At 49.8% G+C, this 23163-nt stretch overlaps 1 protein-coding gene across 3 annotated transcripts in view; it reads right to left on the bottom strand.

Annotated features, from left to right (window-relative positions):
• Nucleotides 1-1251: 1251 nt before the first annotated feature.
• Rps6ka1 (ribosomal protein S6 kinase A1) overlaps nt 1252-23163 on the bottom strand; it is a 39261-nt gene continuing 17349 nt past the window's right edge. For all 3 annotated transcript variants that reach the window (XM_034503108.2, XM_076934015.1, XM_076934013.1), the window contains 18 exons: nt 22490-22570; nt 22226-22305; nt 20672-20778; nt 19699-19736; nt 19102-19244; nt 18658-18728; nt 18311-18399; nt 17312-17376; nt 16964-17066; nt 14646-14776; nt 13799-13924; nt 13539-13628; nt 13082-13240; nt 4732-4893; nt 4484-4560; nt 4248-4365; nt 2444-2581; nt 1252-2109 (listed from right to left, as the gene is read on the bottom strand). In XM_034503108.2, coding sequence (XP_034358999.1) covers nt 1987-2109; nt 2444-2581; nt 4248-4365; nt 4484-4560; nt 4732-4893; nt 13082-13240; nt 13539-13628; nt 13799-13924; nt 14646-14776; nt 16964-17066; nt 17312-17376; nt 18311-18399; nt 18658-18728; nt 19102-19244; nt 19699-19736; nt 20672-20778; nt 22226-22305; nt 22490-22570 — 1901 coding nt within the window. In that variant the 3' untranslated portion in view covers nt 1252-1986. The remainder of the gene's footprint in view (nt 2110-2443; nt 2582-4247; nt 4366-4483; nt 4561-4731; nt 4894-13081; nt 13241-13538; nt 13629-13798; nt 13925-14645; nt 14777-16963; nt 17067-17311; nt 17377-18310; nt 18400-18657; nt 18729-19101; nt 19245-19698; nt 19737-20671; nt 20779-22225; nt 22306-22489; nt 22571-23163) is intronic.

Here is a 23163-nt window from a genome sequence, read left to right as displayed (position 1 = left end):
AGTGGCCCAGGGCTGGAGCCCGTGTTTCTCATTTTCCATGTGGCTTACTCTACAGGCACCACCATAAAAATAGGTCAGTGATTCTTCATTTCCTGTTAGAAGGCTGAGGCAGAAGTATTGTGTTTGAGACCAGCCTAGGCTAGAGTGGGAAGGGGCTGGGGAGAGAGAGACCATGTTACAATCACGTCATATATGGTGTGGGGAATAAAAACAGAGCCTGTATCTCTGAACGACATGCCTAGCCCCTAAACCAGCAGTTCTCAGTCAGTGGGTCACAACCCCTGGAACACAGGGGTCACCTAAGATTATCACAAAACAGACATTTATGATTTATAACAGTAGTAAAATTACAGAGCAGCAATGGAACTCATCTTATGGTTGGGGTTGCACAACATGAGGAACTGTGTTAAGGGGTTCCAGCACTAGGATGGTTGAGAACCGCTGCCCTGAATCCTTTTAAGAGCTTGTACTGTTCACAACGCTCAAGTCTGGCCTGCAAAGTGCCAGTTCCTTCCCAGCATCATCGTGCATAAACTCCCAGTTCTGAGGACATTATCAGCTAAGCACTAGACGAGCCATTTCTCTAGTCCTCTAGTCTGCAGCCGTCTTTGAGTCTGTCCTAATGGTTGTTTCTTACCACTTAGCCCTCAGTTCTGGGTCGCTCTCCACTGCGGCCTACCTCCTTACCCTATTCTGATTCTCTGCATGTCTTTATCTCCTGATGACTTTGGGTTGTTAACTGTCATTTCCTCTCTATGGAGTAAGATCCAGGACCTTATTTTCTACCTGGCCCAATGGAAAACACCTACTGTGTGCTGCATGAGAAATGTTGTTCTCTCTTTGAGCCTGTTTTCCATCCATAAAATGGAGTGTCTGCTTGACAGGGTTAAGATTAAATGAGACAGGGGCTTAGTTTAGTGTCACAGCACTGTGTGGGGTCCCAAGTTCAATTGTGAGTACCACACAGAGGAAAGGAGGGAGGACGGTGGCAGAGGACCTGTCTGGAGTGTTTAAGGCCCAGGGTTGGATGTTTATCCCAAAGGGCCAGCAACTGTTGCTGGTCACTAATGTCATTAGTGTTTATTAGTGTTTACCCTGATGGGATCCCTCATAGGAGCATGTGCACAGAACAGAGGGATTCTCACATGCCCCTCAAATGACGTGTGCTCCATGCAAGTGGGCTAACCTGTCCCTGGTCTGTTTCCTGTCACTGCCAAAGTCTTCAAGGAGGACAAAGAGCGAAAGAGCAGGTGCTTTGACTGGATTGTAAGTTTATTAGAAAGGCCTTGGACAGATGAACCCTGAGTTACCAGCTGAGGAGGAAATGAAAAAGCCCTCATCCCCCGTGGACCACCTCCCTGGTCTCCTGTGAACTCTGTCCAGTGGCAGACAAGAAGTCTCCCAAAAAGTGCTCTCTGCCTCCTCTCCACGGGGTTGTCTGATCCGACCGCAGGGGTCCACAGTGGATTCGCATTGTGGATGCTGGTGCCTGCAGCCAAGAGCTGACAGGGTGGGGTCTTTGGCTCTAGCAGAAGGTGGTTCTAGAACCCCAGAACAGAACGGAAAAGGAGACGGCTGGGGACCAAGTTCTGCTGAGGAGCCAGTAGACGACTCTGAGAGGCAATGCTGGGCAGCTTGGAGGGGTGTGCAAATGGCTCCAAGGCCAACAGAGGGGAGGAGTCTCGGCCACACATGAGTGTTCCTCCTGGGACTGCGATGGCCAAGAAGGCAAATGGGTCTTGTAAAAAATTCATGGTAGATGATGCCATTTTTCTTTTCCTTAAAAAATAGTTTGTACAGTGAGTGGATTTCACACGACGGAGCCTGAGGCCAGCAGAGGCGGTCCGGGGAGGAAGGCACTTCACACCCTCATAGGTGAGCTGGGCTGGTCACTTCCTTCAGGACTCCATTCTGCTTGGTCCTGGGACTCAGGCTTGCTCCCTCTGGGAAGGACTCTGCCCCCCAAGGAGTTTGTCTGCACTTGGTTCACAGGGTGGTGGATGGCAGCTTCCTCACCCGCCGCTGGGCAAGGATAGAAGACTCAATTGGCTTGAGCTGGGGGGTGGGTTTGGAGCTATTGAGTGCAGAATATGTAGCTGCCATGGCCCCCTAAGAGAGAAAAGGTAGATCAGACCATGAAGGAGGGTGGGTAGTGGGCATCATAACACGTGTACCCCAGGGTCTGGCCCACCCCTCCCGAGGTCCCCCAGCACATCCAGCCCAGTGTTCCTAGCCTTGGTGCTGCTTCATGGCTACAGGTTTTCCTCGGACACAAGAATGGGCAGGGATATGTCTTTTGCTACATCCCCTGGTTCTGGGCAGACACAGAACTGCCTGGTTCTGTCACTTTAAGTCTCTGCCATAACCCACTGGTCTGAGATCAACCCCCACCCGGACCCCAGGGGTCGCTGATCATTTGGCAGCCCCAGGTGATCATGCCTACCTTCACAAGCTGCAGGTCTTGGTGTGACAACTGACTCTGGGGAAGCTTGTCTTTCTGGGTGATCCACGGGTGTTGTAGGACCTGCTTGGCTGTGAGACGCTGGTGGGGGTCCACATGCAGCATCTTAGATACCAAGTCCTGGAGACATATGGACAAGGAGGTGATGGGTGGGGCACGAGGGAGCAGAGAACTGTGCCCCAATGACTGGAAGGCCAACCCTGTCCAGCCTGAGCCCTTACAGCCTGTTCTTTATACAACAAAGCCCCCTCCCCCACCCTATCCCAGGGTCTCTTTCTTTCCTCCTTGCTGCTTCAGGATATGGGGGATATCATTCCCTTTCTCCTTCAGAAAAGCCATGAGGAAAGGTGGCGACTGCCTGGAGACTGGGGGCAGGGAGGGGGCATGCAGACAGATGAGGCTTAAATTTGACTCTCCTTGGGGTGGGGATGTAGCTAAGAGTCTGAGAGCTGGCCTGGCATGCACGAAGGGCAGGGCTCCATATCTGGCATAATAAAGGACAAAAGTGAAAAGAGAAATCCATGAAAAATCCTGCCAGGTATTTAATACCAGCACTTGGGAGGCAGAGCCAGGGGCGTCACAAGTTCAAAATCAGCCTCAGCTGCACACGCCTTGAAGGCCAGCCAAGGCTGGGAAAGATGTTATCTTCAAAGTAAGACCAAACCAAACTCAGTGCTTACAGCTCTCCCAGAAGACCAGAGTTCAGTTTTTGGCACTCTAATTTTTTTTTTTTTCCAGACAGGGTTTCTTTGTGCAGCCCTAACTGTCCTGGAACTCGCTCTGTAGACCAGGCTGAAACCAGAACTCAGAAATCTGCCTGCCTCTGCCTCCTGGGTACTGGGATTAAAGATGTGCACCAGCACCGGCCAACCCCAGCACTCCTGTAGGAGGCTCACCCAGAGGTAACACCAGCTTCAGGGGTCCCATGTCTTCTGGCCTCTGAGGTCACCTGCATTCACATGTACCCCCCCCCCCACACACACACCATAAAAAATAAAAACAATGCTGGCTGTGGTGGTGTACACCTTTAAACCCAGTCCTGAGGAGCCAGAGGAGGGTGAATGCTGGTGAATTTAATGCCAGACTGGTCTATAGGCCAAGTCTAGGATAGCCTAGGTTACACAGTCAGACAGAAAAAACAAACAAACAACAAAACAAAACACAACCAACAACAACAACAAAAAACCCAAAACCAAACAAACCCTGAAACAGTAACAGAACCTCAAATAAATAAAACCCCTCAACTTAGCTCTTCCCTTCACCAGCCTGAGTGTCCTGGACAAGTTGTTACTTAAGTGCCTCAGTTTCCCCTCTGAGAAACAGAGGTGACAACACCCAGTACAGGTGGGGTGCTAGTCACCAAGGGTTCAACTGTACTAGGAGGCATTCTAGATGAATAGAAATGTCCCAATATTGAAAGTTCAAGCCCAGTTTTGTTTGGGCCAGCATCCCACAGGGCTCGGAGAGATGCCCACACACTTGGCCGGAGAGCTAGCGGCAAAGGGCCGGTGTGTTTTCTACCACACCAACTCTCTGTGTGGAGAGAGACGGATTAGGCAGCCCTCTGCATCCCTTAGGGCCTAGAACACATAAGGGGCAGTGAAGTTATCCAGACAAACAGGGGAGGGGCCCGTGTCTCGGAATCTCTACCTGGGGTAATACCGCAACAGGGATTTCTGGAACATTCTACTTGGGAGAGGGAGGGAGGCTGTAGGAGACCTGTCTGAGAATTGTGAAAAGGTGCTGATATCAGCCCAGCTCCGCCCTCCAGGCCTCAAAGACTCACCTTGGCTGTCTCTGAGACCGTGTTCCAGTTTCCCCCACTGAGGGTGAACCTCCCGCTACCGATCCGGGTGAGGATCTCCTCTGGTGTGTCACTGGGGCCATTGGCAAATGGAGTGTATCTAGAGAGAGGTCTCAAATTCAGCTTTAGCCTCTGGCCTCCATCCTGGCACTAGGGGGTTAGGTTAGAAGGTTGGAAGCTCCCAAAGGCAGGGTCAGGGACCCAGCTGTCACACTCACCCTGCCAGCATCGTGTACAGCAGAATGCCCAGGCTCCATATGTCACAGCCTTCATCGTAGCCCTGACGCTTTAACACCTGGCAGGAGGCAGGGGAGGGTGGTCAGGCTGAGGGGCATAGGAAACATCAAACATTTCCCATAGGGTAGAGAAGAGTCAGGGCCATAGACTATATGTCTTCCCTTGGAACCTGGGTCCAAGGGCTGGACAGTACGGGGTGTCCGAGAGCAGCCACAGGGCCTCTACTTACCTCAGGTGCCACAAAGTTGGCTGTGTAGCAAGGTGTCATGAGGAGCCCGTTCTCAGCCCGCAGCTGCTTGGCAAAGCCGAAGTCACAGATGCGCAAGCACTCGGGGTTCCCAGACTCATCCACATACAGGATGTTACTGGGTTTGAGATCCCTGTGGACGACCTAGGGGCAGAGGGCTGGGGTCGGTATATGGTGTGGTAGTAGTGACCCATGGCAACTGTCAGAGCTGAGAAAGTAACACAGACGGGCACACAGACAAAGAAAGGCCCAGGCCTCTAGAAGAGGGGAAGGTATTGAAATAGGGCCCTATGTTGGTATATGTTGGTAAAATGCCTTAAAAAAACAAAAAAAACAAAAAAACTGTGTGTGCAGATGCCAGGGCATACAACTTGAGAGTCGATACTTTCCTTCCACTGTGTGGGTCCAGGGGACTACATCCGGGTTGTCTGGCTCGCCAGAAAGCACCTGTGCAAGCGGAACCATCTCACCAGCTCTGCACTGCCTTTTTGAAATCTCTGTGAAGATGCCAGCAGCAGTAAGCCCTCCCCACTTTCTCTCTCTGACTTGCCCATCACCCACTCTCTTCTAGGGTGGATCCCGCCCCTGCAGTATGGGTCCTCCCCCCACTTAAGATTTATTTATATATTTATGTATATGAGTACACTGTCACTGTCTTCAGACACACCAGAAGAGGTCATTGGATCCCATTACAGACATGAGCCACCATGTGGTTGCTGGGAATTGAACTCAGGACCTCTGGAAGGTCAGCCAGTGCTCTTAACCGCTAAGCTGTTTCTCCAGCCCCCCCTTCCCCTCCTTCTTTTTCCTTTGTAAAGATTTCTTTCCTTATACCTCTCAATCACCCCACCCCCCAATGCCGTGGGTTTTACCATTAAAACACCCGAGCCCAGCCCCTCTCAGCTGCTCTCCTGTCAGGAATCCTGTCCCCAAAGCCATCATCTGCCTCTAGATTCTGCAGCTGACTGAGGGAGTACCCTCTGGCAAGGGGTCGGTGAGATGCCTGAGGAGGGAGAAGCGCTCACAGTCAAGTCTGATGCCTGGGCTTGATCAACAGACTCTGCACGGTTAAAGGAGAGAACCTACACCGTTTCCTGACTTCCGCATGCATGTGCCACAGCACAAGTGCACATGTGCATGCATACACACACAATACATACAACACACATATACAAACACACACACAAACATACACACACACACACACACAAATAAACACATACACACAAATACACACATACAGATACACATAATCAATCTCTCTCTCTCTCTCTCTCTCTCTCTCTCTCTCTCTCTCTCTCGCTCTCTCTCTCGTGAAAAAATGTTAAGAAAAAAATGGAGGGACTGGGTAGCTCAGTGTTATAGTGTCCTTGCAGGAGGATCAGAAGTTCAAATTCACCCATGATTATGTGGTAAGTGAGAGGTCAGCCTGTGGTGAGAGGCCAGCCTGTGGTAAGTGAGAGAGAGGGCAGCCTGAGATACACGGTTCTTGTCAACAAACCAACTAACTACCTAGCCAACAAAAGCACAGCTAGAAAGGTGGTCTGGCAGTTAGGAACCCTGGCTGAGCGAGGCAGCACTCAACTCAGGAGGCAGAGGCAGGTAAGTTTGAGGTCAGCCTGGTCTACAGAGGGAGTTCCAGGACAGCCAGGACTACACAGAGAAACCCTGTCTTGAACAACTCCACCCAACCCCCCCTCACCAAAAAAAAAAAAAAAAAAAAAAAAAAAAAAAAAAAAAATCTTGGCTAAGTTATCATGAAGATTAGAGCAGAATTTGAACACCCCAGAACCTACAGAAGGAACTGGTATGCTGTACTTATAACCTCACCTCCAAGTGGGGCGGGCAGGCAGAGACGGGAGGATTGCTGATTGCTTCCTGCCTTTCAACCTAGCCAAGAAAATGTGAGCTCCAGGCTGAGAGAAAGACCCTGCCTCAACAGAGCCAGTGTCTAGTAACAGGACACTTGACACCCTGCTGTGGCCGCCAGAGGTACACACAGGTATGCACTCCCCTCACATGCACATATAGTCTCACAGACACGTATAATAAATAGGACTTCTCAAAACGTCACTTCATAATCATGATGACACTGGGGCCACTCACCACACCTCAGTAAGTAGGCAGGTGGCATTTTACGGAGGAAAAACGGAGACCCTGAGAGAAACCCTGACTTGTGAAAAACAGGAGCAGGACTTGAACTCAGCCCTGATTGCCATTTAGGGACCTTCCCAATTTACTGTGGCACAAAGGATACATTTGGGGAACAGACATTAGGGAAGTTTGTAATCTGACCCTGCCTTAGCAATGTAAAGAAATGAGTAATTCTCTGACAGGAACAAGCCTGTCTTGCTACAGCTAAAGAAGAGTGAGGCGGGGCACACTCAGAAAAGCTACAGTCAGTGCTGCCTGGCCACCAGGTGTGCACACTGTCACAGAAAATCACAGCAGGCTGGGAAGCGTGAGTGGGAACCACAGCAACCAGACTAAACACGGCTCTGGTGAATGAGGTGACAGTCACCACGTAGCAACTCAGGCCCTGTGTTTTTAAAGGCAGCCAACCTCAGCAAACCTTCCCACATCGGCCTCAGAACAAAAGCCTTCTGCAGGTGAGGGAAGAGAAGCCTGGCCTCACCCTCCACAGCTGTGTGTGACCTGCCCCTCTGTTTTAAGCTCTCTCGCCTGTAAAATATGCTCAGGGTCCAGGGACACAGGGAAGGCCTGGGATGTTTAACTCAGAGCTTGGGACAATGGTGGGTGTTTGTCATGGTAACCCCACAGCAGTTTCAGATGAAAACCCAGTTTTGATGGGGATAAGGCTAGGGTTTCCTGGCTTCCAGTCTAGCTGAGAAAATACAAGCCCAAAATTCAAGGAGAAACACTTCCTGGAAGGAATTCGGCCAGAGGGAGAGGACAACGCTCAACTGGACTCTGCTTCCTCGGCTTACACACACACACACACACACACACACACACACACACCCTTAAAAAAAAAAGTCAGTGGTACAGGCCTTTAATCCCAGCACTCAGTTGAGTCTAGCCTGGTCTACAAAGTGAGTTCCAGGACAGCCAGGGCTACACAGAGAAATCTTGTCTGGGTAAAGTAGTAACAAACAAACAAAAGAACAAAACAAAAGTTACAAACATAGTCCTGGCTTGTCATAGCAGCATCATCTGTGGCAGTAAATACCCAGCAACCACCCAGTGTCTATTAACAGGTGAGGGAAGTTCCCCGGACAATCCATGCTGTGAACTCAATCCGGCAGGAGAAACTGCAGCCCACAGCAAGGTGAATGAATCTCAATGACAGGGACAGTAGGGAAGGCCACACAAGCCTGCCATCCCAGTACCCTCAGCCTGGGTACAGTCAGGCTTTTTCCTACTTCACACCAAACAAACAAACAAACAAACACACAAACAAAAACAACCCCCAAACCAAAACCCACCAACAAAACTACAACAAAAACGATCAAGAAGAAAAGAGAAGTGAGCAGGCTGTGCCGGGAGATGGGCAAGGCTTTGTGCATTGATGTCAGAGCTCGAATGGGCGTGTTCACTGTGTGTGTTCACTGTGTTCACTGCTAGGAGACGGCTGACCGACCGGCACTGTGACCTGTGCGTCACGTTGTGTTTATGAGACATTTCAATAAACAAATGCTATTCAAACAAACAGGTGTCCTGGATCTGGCCCCTTGTCAATCCTTTCTTTCAGTTTCTGTGGATTCTCAGCTTCAGACACCAAATCAACCCAGACAGCCCCTGCAAACAAACACCTCAAAAAAAAAAAAAAAAAGAAAAGAAAAAGAAAAAAAAAAAAAAAAAAGAAAGGGAGAGTGGGAGTGATGGTAAAGAAAAGAGTACCTATGTTTGCACCAGCAGCCCCTAGAATCTGGAAAAGGCCAGAAATGGAACACTGGTGACCTATAAACTGGCTTTGGGAAAGAGACTGTCTCCCAAATGTGGCTGTCTTCAAGGAGCCTGGTGCTTTCGGAGACTCTTATTCTGGGAATCAGTTGCCTGCTCTAAACTTCAGGTTCCCCACTGATAATTCACTAGCTCGGCTTTGCTGTCTTCTACCCCCGGCTGTCTTAGAACTCGCTTTGTAGAACGGGCTGGCCTTGAACCTGTCTCTGCCTCCTGAGTGTTAGGATTAAAGGCATGTAATGAAGCCATCCTTTTTGGTTTTTGAGACAAGGTCTTTTTATAGCCCAGGCCGCCCCACTACAGAGCAGCCCAGACTGCCCTCAAATTCGTGATCCTCCTGTCTCAGCCTCCTGAGAGCTGGGGTTACAGTCATGTGCCAACATGTGCATTTGTGTGCATGTTTGTGTGTGTGTATGTGTGTGTGTGTGTGTGTGTGTGTGTGTGTGTGTGTGTGTGTGTGTAGTACTGTGGATGGAACCCAGGGCCTCCAGCACACCAGGCAAGCACTTTACAATTGAGCCAAAGCTGTTAAGGGGGATCTTTAACCAGTATTAACAAGACAGGAGGAAACATTAACACTCTGATCTGACACGGTTAAATATTAGTCTGCGTGCATTGACCACATGAAACCAAAGCCACTTCAAATCTAAACCATTCAAAACCCATGTGGCAACCAAACTGAAGCTTTGGTTATGAGGTAAAAAGTTCCCTCTTATAAAAGGATTCTGGGCCTCTGAGAGGCCTCAGTTGGCAAAGGCCCATGTAGCCAAGTCTGACCACCTGAGTTCGATCCCCACATGTCAAAAATGGATTAATTGTCTTCCACAAGTTGTCCTCTGACCTCCACACATGCACACACACTAAATTGTTAGGTAAACAAATGTGTAAGAATTCCCTTAATAAGTTATAAATAATCTAACACTGACATTTTTGCTAAATTTAGCAAAATAATTGATTCAAACACTTTGAAAAGATAAATCCTCACATGAGGGTCTTCCCAGTGAGGAGATGGGGTGACTCCCATCTGGCTTGAGTAATTGGGGCAACATGAGGCTGTGTCTGTGGATGCCATGCAGGATCAAGTACAATATCCCACTGAGCTGACAAGTGATTCTGGCCACCTCCCCCAGCCCCAGACCTACTTCATTGCTTTGTAGCAGAATGGCCAACACAGACCATATCGCCAAATGGTCCCGTGAAAGAACCCATTCTGAAGTACAGAGGAAAGCCCAACTATTCTACAGAACTAGCTCAGAGTCTACGAGGCTTTAGCCCTAGGTATGAGCAGAGGACATCGTGACGCCCCTACTCCCACCCTGTCACTAAAACATGGAACTGGATGCCAATGGTTAGACATGGTCACGATAAGCCCCCTTTCTAGTTCTTCCTGTATGGATATAGTCAGCTAAAAACCAAGAAAACTAGAATCTCTTGCAGTTCAGTGGTCTGTAATAGCTGAGTATTCCAGCTGACTACAGGAGCTATAATACAATGTCTATAATCCCAGCACTGGGAAGGTTGAGGCAGGTTTATCTCTGTAAGTTCCAAGCCAGCCTGACAAGGCTGCATGATGACTTTACGACTAGCCTGGGCTACATAGCAAGTTTTAGGCTAGCATAGGTTATATTACAAGACCTTATCTTAAAACTAATAAAAACAAAGCAGGGTGTGGTACAGCACACCTTTTATCTCAGCACTCAAGAGGCAGATCGATCTCTGAGTTCGAGGCCAGCCTGGTCTATAGAGTGAGTTCCAGGACAGTCAGGGCTACACAGAGAAACCCCATCTTGAAAAACAAACTAATAAAAACAATCATAACAATAATATAAATAAAAACCTGTTAAGTCTTCTACATGATTCATTTGGGTCTGTCTTTCTGAATCTCATTTCCCCCTCTCCCTGGCAGAAACTGAAGTTGGCTGTAAGCAGTTTGTGCGCAGCATAGATGAGGACTTGGGTTGGAGTTTCAACATGGAAAAACAAACAAACAAACAAACAAACAAACACCCTTTCTCCCACTGATCATTAAAGCACTAAAGTGTGTAGAATGGAAGCCAGTGGCAAGGCAAGGTACTGCAAGGGCTGGAGGAGCTGCAACCAGGTTTAGCTTATAGGAAACCCAGGCATGATGTGTGTTACAACATGACACAACCATGCTGCCAGGAATCAGGAGATTTAGAACCTGAAATATTCCAAGGGAACTACTGATCTCTTATGCATAGAAGAGGCTCACCACAGCAAAGTGTCACACTGCAGATGACAATGGTGTACTTTATGCAAATTGTAATTCAGTTAAGAAACAGGGCCTAGGTAGATGAGGTTACATGCATTTGAAGACAAGGTCTTGATAAGTAGGCCAACTTGGCCTTGATCTCACAGAGATTTGTCTGCCCCTGCCTCTTGAATGCCAGAATTAAAGGTCCAGGCTATATAAGGCCCTGTCTCAAAAACAAAAATTCCTTAGCTATAGGCATGCAAGTCAAGTGTCAGCTACCATTCGGTATGGCTATTCAGAGATGACTGCGTGGCGTGTTCTTGTTGTTGAGGCAGAGTTTCAAACCAGACCAGGGCTGAGGAGACAGTTAAGAGCACTTGCTGCCCTTCCAGAGGACCAAGTCTGGTTCCCAGCCCCATGTCTGGTGGCTCACACCTGCCCTCTTCTGGCCCCCAATGTGCACCTGTGCTCACACGCACATACCATTTTTTGTTTTGTTTCGGGAGACAAGATTTCTCTGTGTAGCCCGCTGTACCACCTCTGGGCACATAGCCCTGGGTTATATAAAAGAAAGGAAGCTGCGGCTGGAGAGATGGCTCGGCAGTTAAGAGCACTGCCTGCTCTTCCAGAGGACCGAGGTTTGATACCCATACCCATGGGGCAGCTCACAACAGTCTGGAATTCTACTTCCAGGAAATGCAATGCCCTCTTCTGGCCAATGCAGGCAGTAGGGAACTAAATGTGTATAGACATGTTTGCAGGCAAAACACCCCCACACATAAAACAAATGTGTGTGTGTTTGTGTGTGCGTGTGATGCAAGCTGAACAAGCCACAGCCCCCAATGAGCAAATCAGTCAGCAGCACTTCTCTAGGTCTCTGCTTCAGTCCCTGCCTTGATTTCCCTCAATTGGACTGTGACCTGGGAAGTATAACCCAAATAAACCTTCCCTCCCCTCCCCCCCCAGCTGCTTTTAGTTGTATGTTTTATCACAGCAACAGAGAGCAAAACAGGGCACCATGTCACCTTGAGAACCACAGCTCAGATCTTTAGCATCCATGTAAACAACTGGGCAGACTGGGCAGGCTACCTGTAATCCTAACACTTAGGAAGCAGAGCCAGGGATCCCAAAATAAATTGCTTAGCTGGTCGGCACAGTCCTGGACCAATGAGAGACCCAGCCTCAATATATACAGAGCAGCATCCAATGTCGACCTCTGACCTCTACACGAAGGCACACGTGCATGCATACCTGCCCACATACTTGCCTATACAAATGCAAGCTCACACATACATACATACATACATACATACATACATACATACATACATGTGCCTCTGTGACATGGTGGTGGCATATACCCAAGGCTGTCCTCCAACCTGTGATGTTCCTTCTCCCTTGGCCTCTCAAGTGCTGGGATTACAGGTGGGCAGCCATGTCTGACTTCCTATACGTTTTCTCCTCTTTGGAGATAAGGTCTCACTAGTCAGACCAGGCTAACCTCAAACTCAAGAGATTTGTCTGCCTCTGCCTCCTGAGTGCTAGGATTAAAGGCACATGACACCAGGCTACCATCACTCTTAACCCTTCACTGACTGATCTGATGCTCCCTCAAACATCACCTCAGCCAGAGAGAACCACAAGGAACTTTAACCCTCCACTCAGCTCACCCACCAGGGCAACATCAACAAAGAAAGCCACACCCTGCTCTTTGGTGTCTCTGTCTTCTCTGTCTCTCTGTCTTCTCTGTCTCTCTCTGTCTCTGTCTCTCTCTGTCTCTGTCTCTCTCTGTCTCTCTGTCTCTCTGTCTCTCTGTCTCTCTCTCTCTCTCTCTCTGTCTCTCAGCACTTGGGTCACCCTCTCAAACACCCTACACCTTCCAAACAAATTCCTTCCGGTTGTGCCCCAACTTTCAGACTTTAGACCTATCAGGTGCCAGTAACTTGACAGTCATTCAATCAATCAAACATCTAATTCAGAATTTTGTGGAAATCCCAATGAAAGAAAACAAAGGAGACTTTAATCTTAAATTAAACTTGGCCTGGTGTGCTGCACATAGTAGGTACAGGACAAATGTCCTCATCTCTCCTTTCCTCTTACAGCCTCTGATTGTCACTCCTGAGCCCAGCCAGTTCTCGCATTTTGCCCAGGTCATGACCTTGGACGCCTCCAACCCCCCTAATGGAGACTTACCCCTTGAGAGTGCAAGTATTCCACAGTCTTGCTGATGGTGTGCAGGACGAAGCTGGCCTCCCGCTCTGAGAAGAATTTCTGCCGTAGGATCTTATCCAGTAGTTCCCCGCCCCTCATCAGCTCTGTCACCAGGTAGACGTGCTTACCGTCATCATATACCTGCCAGAGACCTGGCCATCAGGCTGAGACCCTCAGGGCTGGGTTCTGCCACACACTTCAGTAGCCCTGTTGACCCACCACCCATCTGGGTTCCCACCTTGCTGGACAGTGGGTGCTGGCCTCATCTGTGACAGTCAGAGAAAGCTGGAGTCCTCAAGGGAGGGCTCAGAGACCCCTGCCTCCTCTCCCGTGTGTTGGGAAGAGACCCCAAGGTCAAAACCATGGGGTCCCTCAGTCAAATCCTACAGTTGGGATTCCCAGCCCCAACTTGGCTTTGAGGACCCCCTCTCCCACTCACATCTTTCAGGGTGATGATGTTGGGGTGCTGTCCATACCGCAGAAGAATCTCAATCTCTTCTGAGGGATCTCTTTTGCTCTTGTCGATGACCTGAAGACACAGGGGCAAGACCCACAGTCTGAGTCTACTACAGGGCCAGGGAGAACCAGCCAGCCATTCACCTGTCATTGTCCACAGACCCTCCCCATCATATCACCCCAGGTACAGTGGCCTCACCCTCAACCCAGCAGCCTTAGCCAAGATACAGTTCAGAGGCTCACCTTGACAGCATACTCCATGTTGGTGGCCTTGTGGACACAGCGTTTACACACAGAGTAGGAACCCACACCGATTGTCTCCTTTACTATGTAGCCATCACTGAAAACCAAGTTCTTCCCGTGGAGTTGCTGCAGAAGACATGAGTCAGACTGACCCTGGGTGCTATGGTGCCGGGGTTATCCCTAACATCAGGCCTCAGCTCGGTAGAGGTGGTGTGGCAAAAAGAGAAACAGTCACGAGGCCTAAGTGTCATCTGATCTGTGGGCCTCGGTCGAGAATCTGCCCTCTCTAAGCCCCCGTTTTTACTCTGCAATGGACACATTCACATCACTCATTAGCCTCTGCATAGGAAAATTCTAGCATTACAGATGAGGAAACTGAGGCACAGGAGCTGGTTGTCTCTAGAGTCTAGTCAACTTGGTTTTTTTTTTTTTGTTGTTTTGGTTTTTTTTGTTTGTTTTTCGAGAGACAGGGTTTCTCTGTGTAGCCCTGGCTGTCCTGGAACTCACTCTGTAGACCAGGCTGGTCTCAAACTCAGAAATCCACCTGCCTCTGCCTCCCAAGTGCTGGGATTAAAGGCGTGTGCCACCACTGCCCCGCTAGCCTGGTTAACTTGTAAGGCAAGCCCAGGCCATGACCTCTGATGTTTTTAGCCAATATAGTCAGGGCCACTGGGAGACAGGTATCAAGGACTGTGTTTCACTAGCGGGTTTACACACGAGAACAGTGAGGATCCAGGAGACTGGAAGTCGTATGGGTCCCAGAGAGGCTTGACCTGCCAGCTCCAGAGCCTGTGTTCTCAGTTGTTGTTTGTGGCAACCGAACAGCAGCAGGGCCCACCTCCCTTACCTGTACCACCGAGTGCAGGGGGGCCTGAGTGGCCCGAGGCTTGCCATCATCCTCCATCAGACCAGTGGCCACAAAGCTGAAGCCACGGAACAGCTGATGGGCACCAGCACTGGGAGGGATGCCTGGTGAATCTGTCATGGAGAGGAGATGGGGGTCAGGAGGTCCCTTTGATGCCTTGCAGTCCGGGAAGGGGAGTGCTGGGATCCTGGCCTGCTTCAGCAGGCAGCTCTGGAGGGAGCATGATTAAGGCCCTTGCCTATCAGTTAACACTTACAGCTCAGTGGTATAGCACATGCCTACAATGTACAATGTAGGTTTGATTTCGAGCACCATGAAGAAATACAAACACATTTACTGTTAGGTCTCAAAGAAACCTGGGACAAGTCTCAGGACCTGTGGCTCTTCCCAGGGCTCCATACCCAGCCCCTCCCACCCTAAAGCTTTCCCCCCCAGAGCTAGGCTTTTGCTTCTCATCCTCTAGCCTGATCCTATATACTCAGCTATTTTGGCTACTCTGGTCTCTTGGCCCAGGCTACCCCTCCTGGTTGTCAGTTCCTTTCTTGCTCTCCTTCCCCCTCCCCTCTCACAGTCCAGTTTAATCTGCCAGCCATGTTCCATCAGGACTCTTCCCTCTGCTTGCCTTCTCCCCTGTATCTACAATAAAAATCCCCTCCGTAGCCGAGCAGTGGTGGCATGTGCCTTTAATCCCAGCACTTGGGAGGCAGAGGCAGGTGGATTTCTGAGTTCGAGGCCAGCCTGGTCTACAGAGTGAGTTCTAGGACAGCCAGGACTACACAGAGAAACCCTGTCTCAAAAAACAAAACAATACAATACAAAACAAAACAAAAGCCCCTTTGTGTTTTAGGGGAGTCATGGTCTCCTCTGACTTCATTTTTCATCCACATACTAAATGAATATGTAAATGTGGATGACACTTGTGCCCACCATCTCAGCCCTCAGGAGGCAGACTCAGGAGGACTGCTCCAGATCCAGGTCAGTCTGAAGAGTCCTAAGCCAGCCTGAGCCACAGAAAGAAATCCTGTCTCAAAAACTCCAAATAATCAATTAACGAACATAATATAGCCTTATTATATGCTTAGACTGTTCCAGTCCTGTCCCACGAGGACTGTAGGAGCCCCACACCCAGCCTCCTGCTTGGGCCAGGCCTAGCTTCATTCTAGCCTCTCCCCTCCGGTCCCCCTCTTAGGCCTATTCTCAGCACCGCTAGAGGGACAGTTCCATCCAAGAAGTCTGGGCCCGCCTGTGTTCTGCACTTATCAGGGGAAAGCTCACCCCATGGCCCAGTCAGGCAGTAAGATCCACGTGGCCTCAGCCTCTTTTCTCCCCTGTGCAACTCAGTCCCAATGAACTCCACACACTCAAGAGTGTTTTGGCGTCACCACACTCACTGTTCCCCCTGGATTAGAACACCCACCCCTTGTCCATCACTCAAAGCTTATATGCCCTCCCCCTGAGAAAGCTGCCTGATGTTGCTTCTCTGACCCTCTAAAATCTCCTTCCCTCTGACAGCCTGAGCTACATGGTTCTGTCTTGTTCACAGTCCTAGGTCTGTCTATACCCCCATTCTCACTATGGCTGACACAGAGCAGGGACCTGGTGTGGAATTCCAGATAAATAAGAAGACAGACAGCCAAGAAGCCATGAGCTTCCAGCCAATAATAGTATGCAAGCTACAGAGAGAATAATCACCCTCTAAGAAGACACCTCAGAACTAACACACAACTCCCCACCCACTGGCAGTATGCGGCTGGATGTCAATTCCCAAGTGGCCTCCTGGAAGCTGCAAACACTGGTTCACTGGCGTCCTACAGCAACTGGGGAACAAGTGGGTCTGTGACTCTCTGAAAATTCTGCACAAGCAAATGGGGCCTAGCGTCAGAAGCCAAGTCTATTCCTATCTCATCCAACCTGTGGGCACTGTCCCCTCTGCTCTGCCAGACTCTCTCCATCACAGGTTTGCCAAGTCAGATTCCTCATGCCTGATGCAAGTGGTGGCCTGAAGTGTTTAGTCGTCCCACTGGGCTGGAAGATGCCCAGGGCAGGGGTCCTGACTTTCCTGTTGTGGTCTAAACCACCCCCACATCAGTCCCTCACCTGGAAACAAAGAAGCCCACAGAAGCCCAGGGAGGTAGTCAGGTAGTATGAAGTCAGGATGAAGCATGAATCCCACGGAGCCAGATACTGCCTGTCTACCCACACACCTGGGCTTCCAGAGTCCTTGATCACCTCTGTATCCCAGGGTTCTCCCAAAGATCTGCTACCCAGCCTGAGACAGACAAGCCAGGTCAGGAACATACCCCTGGGTGTGCGTGACGTGAACTCAGTATCAAAGTAGAAGGTGTCATCGGGCTGGGCCACAGCTGGCTTGAAAGGTGGCTTGATCTCACGGCGGTAGAGCTTCTACAAGGTGGGGTATATGCTCTGATCACCATGGTGTCCCCACAGCCTGCTAGTAGCCCCAGCAGGAAGAAGCTATGTTGCCCAGTGGATAACAGCAAGGCAGAGCAGGCTTTAAGGGCACGAAGTTGCCCCTCCAAGGGCATTTTAAGGGCTTCTATCTCCCACACCTGAGGCCATGGTTGGCAGATGCCCCCTCCCACGCCCTGTGTCCATCACAGAGGCACAGAGTGGCCAGATTCACTCACATTCCAGTCAATGGTAGAGTAGAAGATATGTCTCTTAATTTCTTCTGCTCCATCAGGGCCTGAGCCTGAAAGAAGCCAAATGAAGGTCCAACCTCAGACACCCATTCTGTCCCCCAAGCTCTGGACCAGCAGCTACAGTGGAGGGCAGCTTGGGCTCACCCTGCCCTGCGTCAGTACCCATCACCCTGAAGCCTGGAGCCCCCTCAGTATTTTCTACGTTATGGAGCCTCTGCTGGTGTACTGAAGGAGGGGCCAGGCAGGATGGGTGACTTGTCCATGCATCAATTATGACAGAAGCTGGACTTCTTTTGAGATCTAACAAGGGCCTTCATCCACTCCTGCCACAGGCCCCCTTTCCACCCTTCTCCTACTACCAGCTTTATCTCTGAGACAAACGCTCATTCAATTCAACCCAGGGACCTGGACTGGTCTTTAGTTGGTTGTGATCCAGAACAAGCCAGCAACCAAAAATCTCAGCCAGTACTGTATACTCCAGTGCCTAACAGGCACGTCCTTCTCTGACTCAAAGATCACTGATCAGGATCACGGTCTCCACAGACACAGGGAACCCGGGGCTCAGAAAGGTGGAGTCACCTGCCAAGACGCAGACTCATAACCTGTATTCAATCACTCAACAAATATTTACAGTAACTGCTGGGTGCCAGGCCATGGGGAAAGGCACAGCTAGGACTGAGACCTTTCTCACTCCTAAGCTCATGTGCCTTCTCTTGAGCCAGCAACCTTGGCAGAGAAGCTGTGTGGGGGCCTGTGTCCTTGTCCCTGAGGGGGTATGGATGACTCAGTTCCTGCCTTCCCCCCACACACAGGTCACCCTCCCAAACCATACATGGAACCAGAAAATAGGGTGGCCGGCAGCATTGTCTGCTTACACAAAGGACAACAGCTCCTTTCAGCCCCAGATGTGGCCCTGTGGCCTAGGCTGCAGCTGTACCCTGTTCCCCATTGCCATGCCCCCTCCCCCGAGCTGGGGCTGCTTACCAAGCCGATTGGCAGGATTCCTCTTGAACAGGGCCCGCAGGAGGCTCTGGGCTTCCGTGCTCAGAAACTGGGGCATGCCTAGCTTCGCCCTGGAAAGGCCACGGGTCTCATCAGGGTCGAGCCCCACCCCAGGAGCCCCAGAGCCCCTTCCCTTTGTCCAGGTCTCTTTCCCAGCTCAGGCCAGATAAGCCAGCCACTAACTCACCTCCCAAAGACTTTTAGGACACCTCCCACTGGCCCTGGCAGATAGCAAGGGTCTGCAGGCAGGGAAAAGGCAGTGCTCCAGTCCTGAAACTAGGGTGGGACTAGGAAGAACTTGCTAGAGCCAGGGTAATGTTGATGCTTACTTCAAAATCAAGGTCATGGTCTCCTTCCGATCCTTTCCCTGGAAGGGCAGGGAGCCTGTCAGCATCTCAAACTGCAGGGAAAAGAAAACATACAGGTGTGGTCTTGTTCTCTGTCTCCCACATCCCTCTCCCACTCCTTCCCCGGCTACCCTGCTGCAGTCCCAGGATTCTTGCTGGCCTGCTAGACTTTAGAGTCTAGCTGCAGCAAGGCCTGCACCTGCCTCTGCACCCATCCCAACCTAGATTCCAGGAGCAGCACTAATCCCAGAAGGAAGCGGAGGACAGTTCCCAAGTTAGGTGAAGGGCGGTACTTCAGTCAGGTGGACTAAAGCCCACGGATCTTCCAAGGAAAGAAGATGCAACAGTGTGCAGTTGAGAGACAAGGGGAGGGTGAACTGACATTTCTCAATAAGGGAAAACTGAGTCCAGAGCCTGGACACTCACCATCAACACCCCATAGGACCACCAATCTGCACTGTGGGTGTGACCCTGGCGGTTGACAACCTCGGGGGCCATGTACTCCACTGTCCCGCAGAAGGAATAGGCCTTTTTCTCATGGTCAATGGCCTCCTTGCTCAGGCCAAAGTCTGCAGCATGGAGGGCAGAGAAGTCATCTTTAGCACCCCACCATGCTCACCGCTACCGCACTTAGCTCCTTTGTCCAGAGCCAGGCATCACTTTGTGATCCCAGGAGAAAGCTGAAGCCCAAGTGGATTTGCTATAATTAGGAGCTATGTCCGCACTGGGACCTGGGGGCCTCGAGGGATGGCCCAGTAGTGAAGAACTCCAGCTGTTCTTCCAGACAACCCAGGTTCCATTCCCAGCTTCTGTGGGCCATGCACACATGAGGTACAGACACATATGCAGGCAAAACCCCTATACGTAAAAAAATAAGTAACGAGGGCCTGGGTTTTTGGCTTTTTCTATGTAATTGGCGTCATGTCTAAGTAAGCACAGAGAACTAGCCATCGGCTGAGACCTATCAGACAGAGCCTGTTCATCCTTCCCCAGAGCCCAAAGGAGCAGGTACCCTTTACTCACCAGTGAGTTTGATGTGGCCCTCCTCATCCAAAAGAATACTGTAACAGAGAGATAGGAGTCAGGAATCCTTAGCTGCGGGTACTGTGGAAGTTCTAGTGGAGAGACTTGGGTCTGCCCAGAAGAAGGGCTCTGTCCAGCTCTACCCAATGAAAGAGTAGAAAGATGGAACCTCAGGAAAGTAACTCCTCGTAGTCACAAGGTTTAAATGGCTGTGGAACTTTTCTTTCTTTCAAGTACAGGGTCTACTATATTGCCCAGGCTGGCTTTGAACTCCTGGACTCAGCCTTTTTAGCAGCTGGTACTACAGCTGAATACCGTAAGGCCTGACTTGGGGTGTGTCTAACTCTACCACCAGAATCTATCCCAGCTCTCAAGACAGCACTGGAAGGCAGTGCATTCAAAAACCCCAGGATGAATGGATCAAGAAATGATCTTTAGATGTGGGGGATAGTAATGCACGCCTTTAATCCCAGTACTCGGGAGGCAGAGGCAGGCCAGTCTTGGTGAATTTGAGGCCAACCAGGACTATACAGAGAAACCCAGTCTTGAAAAACCCAGTCTTGAAAAAAAGAAAAAGAAAAAGAAAAAAACCAAACAAACAAACAAAAAAACAAAAAAAAAAAAAAAAAACCCAAAAACAACCAAAAAAAAAAAAGGAAAAAACAAACCAGAAATGATCTTTTAACAGTAGCATGCCCAGTATGACACTGTATTAGGAAGGGGGTAATGGGGTAGGGCTCACAGCTACCCTGGGGCCTTTGGTAATAGCAGTACTGATCAGGCAGTTCCTAATTACCTAAGGTGAACCTGCTGTTGGCCACCTCCCACTCCAACCACCCACCCCTCTGACAGCCCCAGAGAGAGAGAAGTTTCTGGGGAGCGCCACATCTCCTGAGTGGCCCTGTTTTAAAGGCCCAAGAGCAGTCCCTGAGCCCAGGAGAGAGGCCAGCAGTGTGGCAGGGGCTTTGCTCACTTCTCAGGCTTGAGGTCTCTGTAAATGATGCCCAGGCTGTGCAGGTGGTCCAGGCCCAGTGCCAGTTCAGCCAGGTAAAACTTCACATCCTCCTCTGTAAACATAACCTGCCAACAGGGACAGAGACACTGTCAGCTGGCACATCCTGTTCACCAGGAGCCATGCTACTGAGCAGTTAGAGCCTCTCGGTGTTGAGGGTCTACCCTGGGGGCACAGTCAAGGCACCATATCGTTCTCTAATACACAAGTCATTCATTGTGTTAGAGTTTAGAAACACCCAGGAATAAATGACTGGAATAAACCGCCTCTCCCAGGGAAAATGGGCAGCTATGTGGCTCTAATATAGAACAAGGAGTTTGCTCACATTCTGATACGGAACAATCTGAGATACACTGACACTAGAAGCCAGGCACAAAACAGTGTGCAGAAACTAATACTTCTCACGTAAGAAATCAGGCGTAGGGACAAAGAACATGTATAGAATTTATTTACAGAAAGGAACAGAAAGTTAAAAAAAAAACCTAATTAAAAAAAGTTTACCTTCGGGGGTAGAGGGACCATATAGTGATGAGACTACCATGAATATCTTTCTTTTGAATCATAAAAATAGACTGTCTAATTAAGCAGTAAGTATTTATTTTCAACACAGAGTTTCTCTGTGTAGCCCTGGCTGTCTTGGAACTTGCTCTGTCAACCAGGCTGGCCTCGAACTCAGAGATCACCTGCATCTGCCTCCCAAGTGCTGGGATTAAAGGTGTGCGCCACCACTGCCCAGCTAAGCATTAATATTTTTTAATACTGAAAGTATGGCTCTGAGAAATGAGACTCCGTGTATGAAGACTCTTGCCACTAAGTCTTGGAACCCATAGGGTGGAAGCAGAGAATCAATTCTTATAAGTTGTCCTCTGACCTTTGAATGCGTATGTGTGTCCACATGTCTGTCTGTGTGTCCCAATATAAATAGTTTGTTGTTGTTGCTGTTTTAGAAAGTGTGAGTTTCCCCACCCACAGGGACTGAATCAGGTCTTTGTATGTCCTAGACAAACACTCTACCACTGACTTACATGCCAGACCTATATATATTTTAATTGCTCAGGCAAACCTTAATCTTGTAATCCATCTGCCTCAGTCTCCCAAGTAGCTGTAACGACAGGCCTGAGCCACAATGCCTGGCCAACCTTGGTTCTCTCCACAGGTTAGATTGTATTAATGATCTTGTTGTTTAGAAATGAGGTTCAGATCCTTTTCTACTGGATCCTTTTGTATTGTATCTTTTTGTATGAACAACATGACCAGGACCTTAAAGTCTTTAGCTTCCTTTGTGGGTTTGGGCCTCTTCCCCTTGAAAAGTTCACCCCTTAGTAATCAGAAATCACAGCAGTGTCAGATTTAGGCCCATTCATCCTCAGCCCACCCTGAGAGAAACTCTCAGAGGCAGGTGACATTTCTCTACTATTAACCAGAGCCGGGAAGTTACAGGCCTGCACCACATTGTTTTTCACAGGCCTGGGATGGGGCTCTTTGTCACATCCCAGTAGTGGGATGCTAGCTCACCTCCTTTGAGAGTCGTGTGAACAGGTCTCCACCACGCAGGAAGTCCAGAATAAGATAAAGCTTGCCCTCAGTCTGGAAGGCTAAGAGATAAGAAAGCCGACAAGGAATTAGCTGACCAGTGTCAGCTTGTGACAAACGCCTCTACTCCTGGCTCCTTGGCCAGGCCCGTGAGAGGTAGGCCAAGGGATGAGGAAGGCAGCAAACCGGAGACAAGGGTGGACATTGAGGGGACAAGTGGCACTTGGGCAGGGTCTGTGACCTCACCGTAGTGCAGCTTCACCACGAACGGGTGGTTCACGTCAGCCAGGATGTCTCTTTCCATCTTGGTCCGAACACGGTCGCGCACTGACCAGAAGAGAAAAGAAGTCACTGAAACACACCCAATGCAGCCTCTCCCCAAAGCCCACCTCTAGGTGGGGTTTCCCACTCAGCTTTCCAAGGCTCCTCAGCCTTCCAAGCACCCTTGGGACATTTAGCTGGTTCTTTCCTTCCTAGAGTGTTCTGGGTCCTCAGCCGGCTCTTGGTCTCCTGGAGACATCCAGGCATAGTCCTTGTGTCTTGCCCAGTTGTCTAGCCTCACCTACCACCAGCCCCCCAGCCACTGAGTACCGTGTGCCCCAGGGTGCCCTATTTTCTGAGGTCCCCAGTCTTTGACTCTGCACCTCTTCAGCACACATTTAACTATCAAGTCCCTGTCCATCCTCCATAAACAACTCCTAAGTTCAATACTCAAATGTGAGTCTGGGTCTAAGCATTTTCTTCATGTGCTTCACTCATTTCCTTTTGCTTTGTTGTTGGGGAGGATTATTTGAGGCTTGCCTCAAAGTCATGATGTAGCCAACACTGGCCTTCAACCTCTGATCCTTCTGCCTCTGCCTCTACCATGTGTTTCAACTGCAGGCCTTATGAATGTCTGGTGGGGGGGGGGGGAATAAACA

The sequence above is a fragment of the Arvicanthis niloticus genome, chromosome 5 (assembly GCF_011762505.2).
Source record: "Arvicanthis niloticus isolate mArvNil1 chromosome 5, mArvNil1.pat.X, whole genome shotgun sequence".
Lineage (NCBI taxonomy): Eukaryota > Metazoa > Chordata > Mammalia > Rodentia > Muridae > Arvicanthis > Arvicanthis niloticus.
The sequence above is the reverse complement of the archived record's forward strand: the minus strand, read 5'-3'. Positions and strand labels throughout refer to the sequence as shown.